The sequence below is a fragment of the Apis mellifera genome, linkage group LG1, assembly GCF_003254395.2.
Source record: "Apis mellifera strain DH4 linkage group LG1, Amel_HAv3.1, whole genome shotgun sequence".
Classification (NCBI taxonomy): domain Eukaryota; kingdom Metazoa; phylum Arthropoda; class Insecta; order Hymenoptera; family Apidae; genus Apis; species Apis mellifera.
Genome location: NC_037638.1, coordinates 20,432,614 through 20,445,600, shown reverse-complemented (window position 1 = coordinate 20,445,600; position 12,987 = coordinate 20,432,614). Strand labels below are relative to the sequence as shown.

Here is a 12,987-nt window from a genome sequence, read left to right as displayed (position 1 = left end):
AGAAGAAAGATCTGTTCCCTTCTCGTTTCCTCGGCACAAATAATAATTCTTTCACGTGATGTGCATGGTTACTTTTCTTTCTCTTAATTTTTTTTTCTTTCTCTTCGTCTCACGAGCTCGCATTATTATATTGCACAAGATCATGAAGTACGTTTCCCACTTCTTCGTAACGAAGCCACGAGAAACACTCCAGGAAATTGCACGAACGTAGTAATTGCAATACGTATTTTGTCAAAGACGTTGTTCTCTCATGTCAGAGAAAGCGCCTAACTCCTTGTCTAGAAATGTCTGCCGACATTTACATATAGACACATATAATTTTGAATAGAAGGCGAGATATAGAGTAAAACGTGATTTTCGATTCGTTTAAAATATGCACACTCCCGCGTGGATCTTTTTTAACATAGGAAAAACATATCGCATCTTTTCTTTTCTTTTACGTTGCAAATTATTTTTATAAAAGTTATGCTTCACAAAAACCATACAAATAATTGCATCCTGTTGGAAATTTAACAATTCTATTGTAACATATTCCTCTTTTTGCAGCTTGTCGTCCGACATATTCGCTCGCACAAGAATAATTGGCTCTGGTAACTGTTGTTTTTTCTTTTTTTTTTTTTTTTTCGATAATAAACTTCTTTATCCAAATAAATATTGATAGATATTCGTGTTTTACATATTTTTAATCGTCAGCATTGCGAAATTCAATTTTTCGAGTTTGATCCATATATATAAAAGAATTCGAGTTGAGGAAAATTTGTGTAATATTGTTTGTCAATAAATATATCTCTCGTATATCCAATTAAAATAGAAAGAGCAAACTCGTTGATGATAATATTTAAATATGTTGGTAATTACGATATTCGACAAGCTGGATCTAATTATATTTTAAATTTCATATTGCTTATAATAAAATATAATAATAATGATGATGATGATAATAATAATAATAATTAAAAATTAATAATAATAATAATAATAATAATAATGATAATGATAACTTCTATAATAGTAGCGCGTTTATGTTATAGTTTTTTTGCAAATAGTAAGTGTGTTCCGTGATTCAAGCGAATTTTCAAAATGGTATTATACGTTTGTGTACATATATGCATATACTTCCTCGTACTTCCGTTGCTTCTTTCATTTTTTCTAAGATTTCTCTTACATCGTTCGTTTATTTACATCAACGTTTGCGTATCGACGAGTATTACCATTTTTTTTCGTTTTCTATTCGCTTTGAATCTTGCACATCTTCCCATCGCGCTATTTTATACGTACGTCGACGTTCACGGGTAAACTCTAAGATGATGTTCCAGTTAAATGATAAAATTTTAGACGATCCTGACCACCTTTACTTTCAGCTATTTCTCTAAAATTATTATTATCCATCTACTATTTCCACTTTTCGTGAAAATTATAGTCATAGAAAGTGTACATGTTAAATACAGGATAACAATTTTCTGTTTGAAATTTGAATTCCCCATGAAACCATCACTGTTAATAGTTGATATACATACAATACATATTTCCTTTCGTTAACAACGTCGGATCATAAACGTTTCGTCAACCCTTTTTCTTCAATTCTCAAGTTTTCATCTTCGACCAAGTTAGCAGGTCTTTTCTGTCAATCACAGAAACGGTTGAACGTATCTTCCTTTCGTTTCCTTATGAACAACATATAGATTCTCCCGAAAGAAGCACCGAAAACACAGGATACGATGAAATAGTTTGTGAACGATCAAAAATCAAGCTGCCTGTGGATTCGTTGCTGAGAGAATAAAATTGACGTCAAATGGTAGTGCTCCTTTATGTATATGTATTATAGTATTTGCGTCATCGTGCGAACGTGTGTTTATAACGTGTTTAAACATGTGTGTATGCATTTATACGTGTCTGAACGTGTGTGAACGTGTACGAAATGACGAGAGGTCGAGATTGCCTCGATTTTCATTTTGCATTCGCAACGATGACAACGCTTTGATATCGTCGATGTTCGCGATCGAAAAAACCGGTACGAATCGTTGGTTCCCCGAACACGTGTTCTCTTTTTCTCTCATGATACACCTACCACGCCGAAGGAATGTACACTCTATAGCAGGGTAACACAGTCGTGACACGATGAAGGTAATAAGTAGAACACGTAGCGTGATAGCTGCCAGTTAAAACAGCCGGGCACGTCTTTTGATTTCGTTACGACGCCATTGCGGCAATCTGTAGAACTCGGCACGAGTACACTGAAGTACTGCCTCAAACTCCGCGTCGGAAAGATGTCTCTGGAAAAAAAAATAATAACGATTAATAATATTCACATTCGTTGATGACAAAACATCATCCCCTTTATTAAATTATGCAAACGATATTTCTCGATAACTCACTTCGAGGTTGCAACGATCCACGTCAGCGGGCAGCCTGTAGTTTGTGATGACAAGTAAATGATAAGGATAGAGTTTCGGCGGTTCGGACGGTGCTGTCCCCATGTCTGGCAGTGATCTCCTCACGTGATGGCCCCCGTGACTTCCAACTACCGAACCTAGGCCACCTGTATACGTGGTAGATGATGGCAGCATTCCACCATCATTCTGAACAATCATTCAATCGTTAATTATATTCCATTGTAAAACGATCCATTCTAACGTGTGATGAGCGTTAATAGCGATGCAGCCGTTCGAAAGTTTCTCGCATCATTTTTTATGTATTAATTTTCAAAGTGAATTCGTTATAATGGAGAAAAGAAATTGATGCGAGAATCTTTCATCTTGCAACGGATCGATTGTTGTCCGTAACAAGAATCAATACACGTATATATATGTATGTATATATATACTGTATATTGTAGCAACAAAAAAAAATCGACATAACACCGCATTTGTTAATGAAAGATTCGACAGAGCTTAACACGAGACAGAACCATAGAGCTAGACTGAAACGAGTGATAGGAACTGGCATTTTTTACGGATTAATTTTCCGACTCGTTGCTCTTCGATTGGGAATTGTTCGTGCACTTTAATTAATGAATTTTATGATTCGATGCAACAGTTACATTACACTTTCTTTCTTCTTCAAATTTTTCTTAACCGACAGAAAAGAGAACAAAGCGATCGATACACGCATCGCACACGATACAATCTCATGCACGTTAATTTCAGTTTAGGCATATAGTTCCGTTTCCCGTCTCGTATGCACTGATTATGCCACGGATGCAAAATATGCAGTCAAGTCATGAGAACACCGCAAATACACGTCAATCTCGTTAGCGTTATTCGAGATTTTTAATTAATTTTTCGACGCTCTAACATTTCGTACGCGAAACTCACATCGTGTTATCGTAACGTACAAATAAAAGTAATAACAAGCGTAAATAAATAAATCTATCGATCTAAAATAAAAGGAGAAAAGCCGATTAATCTTTCGGTGTATACATATATTCAAGACATAGCAAACGATCGATCGAATTCTCGCGATCGTATCCAATTTTTCTCGCAAAATCAAATATGCAATCTTCAAATATGCCATGGTAAGAAAAAAAAAAATTGTACAAAAAGATGCAAAAAAGAAAAAAAAGAATTCGTTAAAAAAAAAATATATATATATGTATATCGTAGCAAATATACAGCACGTGCATGCGTAAATCAATATACAATTTTGTACATGAAAAAACGTTATATTATACAAATATAAACAAACCGGCAAAATCTCGTTATATACAAAATACGTCTAAATCCGATCTACTAAGTTGAACGATTTCAGCCGGCACTCGTTCTCTCGCTTCTACGAAAATTCTCCGTATCTCAAGAAATCGCGCAAATCTCTAATTTTATGATGTAAACGCGCGTCAATGATAATATGCTGTTAAATAATTCATATGCAAAACAAGCTACAAACCATGCTAATTCGCCGGGAGTAGTATGGGGCTGTGGTACATACCAATGCCCGTCGATCCACATCCGTGATGCTTCCTGTCGATACTAAAATTGGGGGAAAAAAATGGGAAAGAAAACCATGTCAAACCATATTGCACAAACCATTTCGATATGTTAAATTACAATCTTTCCATCATCGATCGATTCGATCGTATTCCGTGTCGACGGAGAAAAACAAACGATCGGATTAAATATAAAATCTATCGTCGAGCGAACGGATCAACGAAGTTGGCACTTGCACTTCCAACGATCGGGAATACGATTGATCCGATCGAATTACTGTATAAGCAAATGATTATATCGATGATTATATTACACATATGACCTGAATTTCATTTTCTAAGCTACACGATATGTACCAGCTGTGAATGATCAAAGACTTATCGTGTCATAAAGTCACGTTACTGGCGAATAGGTACTGTCACTTGGGCACACTATAAACTCATCTGGTTAATAGATTCAAACAAGTTTTATTATGCAATTTTAAATCTAATATATGGAATAGTACCGCTAGAATCGTATGATACTTAGGCGTCGTGTAATTAAACCAAGATACAAAAAAAAAGAGAGAAAGATAGAAGAAGTGACAGTAAATGATAGAGCAAAGATGCATTAGTAAAGCATGCTCAGATATTGGATTAATAGAATAATAGAGAACGAAATATATATATTTTCACGAGTGTTTCCTACTCGTGGATTCGAAAATAAAAATAAAAAATAAAAAATAAAAATTAAAAAAAAAAAAAAAGAAAGAAAAAAAGAAGCATATACAAAAAATTCGATATACTGCACGAATGAAATGTAATTGCAAGGTAACCATATGTGTGTATGTTATGTGTGATCAGTTTTCCTTTCTGGGTTACTCACTATCTGATTTGCCAGATGAGAAATCAGTGCTGTGCGTCTTGTCTCCCATCCCACTGAACGAATAATCACCCTAGACGACAAAAAAGCGTAAATCTTAGAAACAACCGAAACATGGACATTCGTGATTAATCAACGGATAAAAGAACGATAATTAAAACGTGTATCATTATCTCTACAACATATATATTTTTTTCATTCATTCTCTTTTTTTTTCTTTGTACTTTATATTTGTAAAAATCAGCAACAACGGTGCAAGAAAATTTTTTTTTTTTTTTTGGTCGTCGATTGTGACGCGGTGCAAGACTTACAGGGAGAGCAGATACAGAACCGCCGGTCGAGGAGAAGGTGTGACTTCGCGGTGCCAGACCGTACCCTGGCTTCGGGATGTGCCGAAGGGAGCTCACAACTGGTTTCAAATCAGTCAATCGACAGTATTACTGATTAGTGTAAACGGGAATAGTGGAAATCTTTCATTCCCATACGAATGCCCAACGTTCGCCAAGTACAAAAAAATACAAGAAAAAAGAACACACATTCTGTGCATAAAATAATTACGGAGTTTTGATTCCACTCGTGATACAAAATTCGAATCATCGAGAGATTTCATTTTATCCTCTTCTTCTTCTTCTTTTTTTTTTACGTACGTTTTATCTTCACTTCACGAACACGAGAATTCAGATTTATCTTTGACAATCTTTTCTCTTTTTTCTTGTAAAGAAAGAAAGAAAAGATCGTGAAAGATAAAAGAGAAGAGGAATAAAAAAAAGAAAAGAAAATTTAAAAGCTATCGTGTAAAAATATCCTCATTGTTCGAGTTTTCGTTTGTCGATCTGTTTATAACGCATCCCCACGGCAAAATGGTGGAACGTATATCCGATATTCAAAGTGCGCAAGCATTTATTTCTCGTTTAATACTGTGCAAGGTAATACGTAACAATGAAAAAAAGGTAAATATATATAATATATGTAATTATAGAATATATTATATTTAATATGTATATACGAAGAAGCCAACACCTGTGTATATATGTAAAATACGATCAACGTACGCTTCTCCAAATAAGCTTAAGAGAATAAAAAGCATTCCTCCCGTGAAGACAAGTCAACGAATCGTTTTTCTTTTCGATCTTTATTACGCGACGACTGCTCTTGAGAAGTCTCGTTCTTTTTTCCCCCGTTTCAATACGCTGAAAAACGAATCTCAGACCGATGAAATTTGCTCGCAGCACACTGCCGCATTGTAAGGATAACAGAAAGAGATTTTCTACCTCTCTTTCTTTGTCTTTTTCTTTTTTTTTTTTTTCTTTTTTTTTTACGCTAATTTTGAACTTGACTTGAGATCAACGGTAGGTGAATTGGAAAGTTCTCGGACTCACCGAATGATAGTGCCTAGCGGCGTTTGGAAGAGTGAAGGCGCGTTGAGTACCAAGGGGTGGATAGTTTCTGGGAGCCGGGGAACGTGCCGATGACCTCCCAACTGCCGCCCACGCAAACACAACACAAACACAAAAACACAAATAGAGACACGATGATACAGGTAGCAGTGTTGGTTAACGTAGATAGCGGTAAATCGTATCGACTTTCTTTGAATGTTTCCAACATTGGAAGATATGCGTTCAATCAAGCCAAAATATACCACGAAAATATGTCAGTCTACCAGATATATATATATACGTATATAATATTATATATAATAACAATCTTCCTTTTCCTTTTATACGCAAAGCAATATAAAAAGTTTATGCAGTGCTGAAGATATACAACTGTCATGCGGCGAAATGAAAATTTGTACACGTTAAGAATATATACAGCACGAAATATACATATTGATAATATATAATATATTTTCGAGCGCGTATGTATCGCGATTATCTTCCAATATTGTAGTAATTAAAAAAAATAAAAAATAAAAAAAAATTAAAGTAAAATAAAATAAAAAAAAAAACATTCCATAAAAGTATGAGAGAGAATGAAGTTTGGAGCGATATGTGTTCGTGTATGAATGAATGAGGTTGGCAAGAGTGAAATTTACAATAGATAATATTACCATGCGAGAAAGGGAGAAAGAAAGGAAGTAGCAAAAATATTATCTAAGTAATGAATCGTATGTATAAACATATTGATGAATAATCACGCACGAAATAATGGAAATCGATATTACGCTACTTGAAAAGGATGAACTTTCCACGCACGCTATTTCTGTTACTCGTATTTTGGCGTATTAAAGAAATAATCGAGAAAGATAAGAAGAGGCAAGCACATCGAAGGTAATATTGCCGACCACATGCAGAAGCGGAATAAATACATCACCTGTCACGTTAATGGACGCCCAGTGTATGCTGTGGTATTTGGTGCTATGCCACTTAACTTATAAACTCCTGCTCGAGTTTACACGCACAGTGTGTTATCGTTCGTTAATCGAGCATCATCACCCCTTCCCACTGCAAGATTCGTACGTTGCAACGTTCCGTTCCACGATAAAGGAGATTTTTTTTTTTTATTTTATATATTTCTTTCTTTCTTTCTTTTTTTTTTCTTTTCGTAATATGAAAGGGATTTTTTCGTTACCCCCACCCCTACTATCGTCTCGAAATTTAACGAGCCGATGTTACAATAAACGATAGAGTGGTAAATGTTAGTGTTATGTGCGAACGTGTGGACATGTATGAGATGATTATCACTTAATGTTAATGAAACGATCATGAAATATATATATATATATGTATATATATATATAAATATAAAGTGACGACTAGATTGGTTACACATTTAAAGGGAACTTACCGTTGTAACTAGGTCCTACGCTAGATCTATAACTGAAACCATCATCGTCCTCCCACGGTCTGGCGTGATCTATGTTCCTCGAAGGCGCTACGCGAAAATTAAATTTATACAATTTGAATACACTTATCGTCAAATAGGAATGATTAAAGAATGAATCATGATAACTCACAAGCGCCAACTGGACTCTCGTATCGCAGTCTATAAGTCGGTTCTCTGGCAGCTGATGGCGTTCTCGACGCATTTCTAGGATCAACGTTCGCGGCTCTGTGTCTCAAATTCTCTCGATCCTTTTCACGATCTTGCAAAAACACTTTCGCTATTCCAGTATCGATTTTGCTTAGCTCGTCCTGTTCCTTCTTCAACTTCTCCTCCACCTCCTTTATATAAGTTTTGTTATCCACTTCGTCCTCGTCGTCGGATGCAGGTACTCCCTGAATCGAATATCGATTCATTAGATCGAACGCGTAGAGAACTTAAAAATAAATCGCAATTCGTCGTGTTACCTTATAAGTGTCGGACCATCGTCTACGTCTTTCAGGATCTGTATAAGGATAAGGTGGAGCGGGAAAATCATCTCTCTCGATCGGCGGTTTGGTTCCAGGAGGAGGTTTCATGGCGTCCGGATAATGCGCCAGCTCTATTGGCTCGTCATTATCTACTTGACTGGCCGGTGACTTTGGTCTGGTCTCGCTGAGAGCATCGACCAGAGCACGCATTCCAGATCGGCTGCTGCGTCCGCCGCTGCTTCTTATCGAACGTGACGCTAAAATAAAATCATCGCATGATTTAGCGACACGTATATCACGTACGATCCACCGTTCCGTTTTAATATTTAATAATATTTTAATATTTAATTCTGTACAACTCTACAGAATTGATTCGATCGATTTAATTTTTTATCAAAATTCTTTCGATCTCGAGAGAAATAAAGATGAATACCACTTACAGCTAGGTCTATGAAAGTGTGGGCTAGTCGGAGGTTTGTCGTACGGCTGTATCGGACGTCTCAAGTATCCTTGGGTCGGCGTTTCGGTCAAATACGAGTAAGTGTAAATCCTAGACACATCTTCGGATGGACCACGTCCGTATTCTCGCAATATCAATCCGGGACTTCCAGTTCGCGCGGGATAATACTGGGGCAATTAACGTATATTATCACGGCTAAACTCATGCTGTTTCTTTTTCGATCAATCTTAAAAGCGTCTCTCATACAGCTAAATTTACTCGGCAAAGGAATAATAAAAACTCAACGCGCTTTGATTTTCTCTCAAGAGAAATCCACTGTTTCGAGATGTCATTGAAAAATCTTTCGTAATCGCGAAAACTAGCTTCGTTAAATATTTGAGAATAAATTAGTATAGTGAGTCATCTTAGATGATGAAATTTATCATCGATAATAGTTATTAAAAAGTCGTTATACTCGTAATCATCTTATCTTTTAGGGCATTTTTAATTCAAAATTATTTTTAAATAATCAAGAAAAGTGTATATATCTATATCTGAATTTCTATTTACTATTAAATTTAAATTTCAATAATATCTTCTCACTTTTTTTTTATATATAAATATATATAAATATTTCCACTACCCGTAGAAATGCAAAGTAAATAGAAGAATAATCGAAAATTTATAAGGCAACATCGTTCATCAACGATGTACAAATTTCGAAATATATATTAAATTTTCGAAGCTAGTTGTTACAAAATGAAATCAGGAGTACGGATCGTAAATATTTCAAAATATTTCATAAATAATTAAAGGTATCTCTTGAGAGAATGGCTGTGCTAGGAGATACATGGCATACCTTGCGACTGAGGCTGCTGTAAGGGCTGCAGAGTGATCCGTTCAGGCTTGGCGTGCGTGACCGCAATGAAAACTATACACAATGATCGTGCGAAAAAAAAAAAAGATAAACAACGATTAAGAAAGCAACAATAAAAATAAAAAAATAATAAAGAAGATCAAATCATAAATGATAAATCGTTAAAAATATATACGTATATATAAATATATATAAATATGTATATGTATAATATATGTATATAAAATTTTGGGCATCGAAGCGTGCTATAAAGATACGACATGTTAAGGAACATATGCATTAAAAGCCACATAGTGTATCGTTGAATACAATGGGAATGAAGCTATACACAAAGCTAATTACGAATAAAAAAAGAGAGAAAAAAAAAAAAAAAAAAAAGAGTAAGTACACTTTAGGCTCTAAATTGGTCTACTCTAAATTGCTCTGTATAACAACAACGAACACAAAAATGAACCGAGCAGCAAAAAACGTTTCACATGAAAGTACGTGTCGTACAACAGTCCAAATATAAGCACGATGCAAGCTGAACTTCGTATTTCGCGAGCCAGAGCTGGCTCGAGAGCAATATATTTCCTCTTGGTTATTTTTCCCCCCTTGTTTCTCTTTTTATTTCCCCCTGCCGCCTTTTTTTTTACGATCGAATGGCAAACTTCAAAATTCAAGTATGCGCACGGACACGATTTAGGTCGATCAACGGTGTACGATGCAATTGAACGGAAAAATGCAATTGGCGGACGTGGACAGCGACGTGCACGCGTTAATTACGAATGTCGATGTTCGAGATGAATGTTATTTGAAGCAATTAATCACGCGTTGTCGAATACATAAACGGATGATATTAGATATTACACGTCCGTATTCCATGGAAAATATTAATGACACCTTTCCCTCTGCGACGTATTTAATGATCCATGACTATCGTGATTACAGGGGGGAAAAAAATGAATACTAAAATAGCTATGAATAATCACAAAAATAAAACGATGAAACAAATGCAGTGATCTGTACACAGACGAATTGTACACGTATGATACAATATTTTACAAAAACTAAATATAATATACAGTTGGCCAGTTCCGATTCAAAAATTCGCGGTAACGAATCATAAAAAACAAAAAAGAAATCGCGATTAGAAGATTCGAATCCTATTTGACTGCTCATCGATCGACGGAAAGTGATCGTAACATCGACGGAAGTAGTCGGACAGTCGATGACCTTAATTGAACTTCCGACTTTCCTCCGATCCCCGCTATCTTACCTGCATCTCCGATGCGCTGCTGGAAATCCGTTCCGATTCTCGATGCTGTGGCGTGTGAGCTTCTCCGTGGCCGTTCACGATACCATTGGGTCCGCTAGGGCCCGGGCCACAGCGGGGATGCCAAATGGCAGCGCCCTGCAAGTACATCTCCTCTCCATCGCCGAAAGGATCGCCACACTTGGTGCAACGGGCACAAGTCGGGTGAAAATGATGATTGTCACCTGCCTGCAGCACCTTTCCGCTGATGTAACGATTGCAATAGGCGCATTTCACGCCGAACAACTTCTGGTAATCCTTCTCGCAATAAGGCACCCCGTCTCTGCCGATCAAAGTCGAGGAATTTCGTTCGTTCAAAGAAGCGTGTTTGTTAGACAGTTTAGATAAGCGCTAATAGTTGGGTCTAATGAGTCCTAACTTTCTCCGATTCTAATCTAGACAAATCCCCGACGGTTTGCTCTAACTATCAACTAAAAATCAGCTAAATTTCAACGTTTCTCGAGTTATTTTCTAGGCCATACTTTCTCGGATTTCTTTTTCGTCTAGCGCATTAAATATAAAAGTAACTTAATTTTAAATAAATGGAACATTACGCGCGTTAAATCTACAAAATATTCTACTTTCGCCTGAATTTTTAAAAATTAATCCACACAAAGCAATTCTTGCATTTCTGTTACCATTTACGAAATTTACAATATAAATTTTAGAAAAATGATCTCAATACTGATTACATCGATATCGATACATAACAATTCGCTTTAATATTTTTCACTCACGAATCCGATATTACTTTCCCAATAATAAAATATTTAACGCAATATTGTAAAAGATTGGAAATATTAATCCATGTTAAATGTTTTCACTCACTTTCCCATATACTCTCCATGAAGGACGGTGTCACAGCTGTGACATTTTAAACACCATACGTGCCACTGTCGATCGAGAGCTACCAAAGCCTGACCTTCTCGTAATTGGTTTCCGCAACCAGCGCAGGCACCGGGGTCGGAGGGCCCATCTCCGGATCCTCTGGTGGCGGAGCTATTCCCGATTGGCGTCGAGGCCTCTCGCACAGGGATACCGACGCATCGGTGGCAAAGAGCTTGACCTATAGACAACGCTCTGTTAATTGAGATTGGACAGATCCGGTCGACGATCCGCATACGCTCCGCATTGTCTTCTTTTATTCGAGAAACGAACCATAGATCCCGTATCTTCGCGGCTGATTCATCGTCGCAACGCGCAATACCAACGGCTTGTAAAAAAGGAGAAGCGTTCGCGCTCGTCCATTCGTTGTTCCTTTTCTCTTCGCGTATAAATAACCAAACCGATTCCAGCTTCGCCGATCGATACGATCGATCAATTTCTCACGGTAATCGGTAAACGTGCTTCGAGTTATCGTCTCAATTTTCTTGGAACGCGTGTACACATTCTTCTAATCGAAGAGTTCAAAGATTGAGTATCGAATCTACCGCACGCAGTGGTATTGTCTTATTTGCGGTATCGTTTAAAAATAAGCGGTATTATCGTTGTCCTCGACCGGCCAGATCGATACAACAACGGTGGTAGAAGATGCGCATAAATATTTGCACGAGGAAACAATGAGGAGAAGCGAAACGGAGCAAGTTTAATTTGCGATACGCTCGTTTCGACGCGTGCGTATTTTTAAGCGTTCACCGCGTAATCGTTACAAGGCCACGTGAGCGTAACCTCGCTCACGATACACCTAAGTGGTAATTTGCCTTTAACAGGTTTACCGGTACTCCAATTCCGACCATCGAATCGCCACCAACGAATCTTCGTTCTCCTTTCGAATTTAAACCGGATTGTCCTCGATCGAGTATGATTTACAAAAATTAGAAATTGCCACTAGACTCGATTAGATTTTTAGGAAGCGCAGTTTAAGAAGTATCATCTTGTCGCGCCACCTCGATGGTTTTTTTCCTGAAACGATTAAAAAAGAATGTTAATAATTTCGATGGGAAACGCACCTTGGACGAGGGAAACCTTGGTTCCCTGTCCGAGTAACGGTTGTCTGCATCGTTGGCAGTGGAAACAGTTGGGATGGAAGGCATGCTTGTCTCCGGCAGTGACCACGTCGCCTTCCACGTATTCTCCACAACCTGCGCACTTCGTTCCCCACCGTTCCCTGTAATCCTGAAAAATTAAGAAGCCCACACGATCGTTACGAGCGATTCGCCAGACATAGCATCCCGGAGCGAACGCGTGAAATATACCCTTCTCAACGATCTTCGCAGTCTCGTTTGTCATCGCATGCAATGGTTTATTTGCGCACCAAGATAAAACGAGGAGATTGAAGAGGAGAAAACTTTGTAACGAAT

The 12,987-nt window shown here is 37.2% G+C and overlaps 1 protein-coding gene across 13 annotated transcripts in view; it reads right to left on the bottom strand.

The window, feature by feature from the left end:
* Nucleotides 1-87: 87 nt before the first annotated feature.
* The window catches only part of LOC726349 (actin-binding LIM protein 2), a 30,360-nt gene continuing 17,460 nt past the window's right edge, over nt 88-12,987 (bottom strand). For 2 of the 13 annotated variants that reach the window (XM_026445415.1, XM_006571288.3), the window contains exons 3-15: nt 12,637-12,802; nt 11,516-11,753; nt 10,652-10,970; nt 9,376-9,447; nt 8,518-8,704; nt 8,075-8,334; nt 7,741-8,002; nt 7,572-7,658; nt 6,164-6,264; nt 4,788-4,857; nt 3,883-3,965; nt 2,376-2,579; nt 88-2,273 (exon numbers count right to left, since the gene is read on the bottom strand). In XM_026445415.1, the coding sequence (XP_026301200.1) occupies nt 2,160-2,273; nt 2,376-2,579; nt 3,883-3,965; nt 4,788-4,857; nt 6,164-6,264; nt 7,572-7,658; nt 7,741-8,002; nt 8,075-8,334; nt 8,518-8,704; nt 9,376-9,447; nt 10,652-10,970; nt 11,516-11,753; nt 12,637-12,802 (2,163 nt within the window). In that variant the 3' untranslated portion in view covers nt 88-2,159. Of the gene's footprint in view, nt 2,274-2,375; nt 2,580-3,882; nt 3,966-4,787; nt 4,858-5,095; nt 5,194-6,159; nt 6,265-7,571; nt 7,659-7,740; nt 8,003-8,074; nt 8,335-8,517; nt 8,705-9,375; nt 9,448-10,651; nt 10,971-11,515; nt 11,754-12,636; nt 12,803-12,987 lie in introns of those variants that run through there. The other 11 variants (XM_026445437.1, XM_001122092.5, XM_006571290.3 and 8 more) reach the window with 11 other exon arrangements.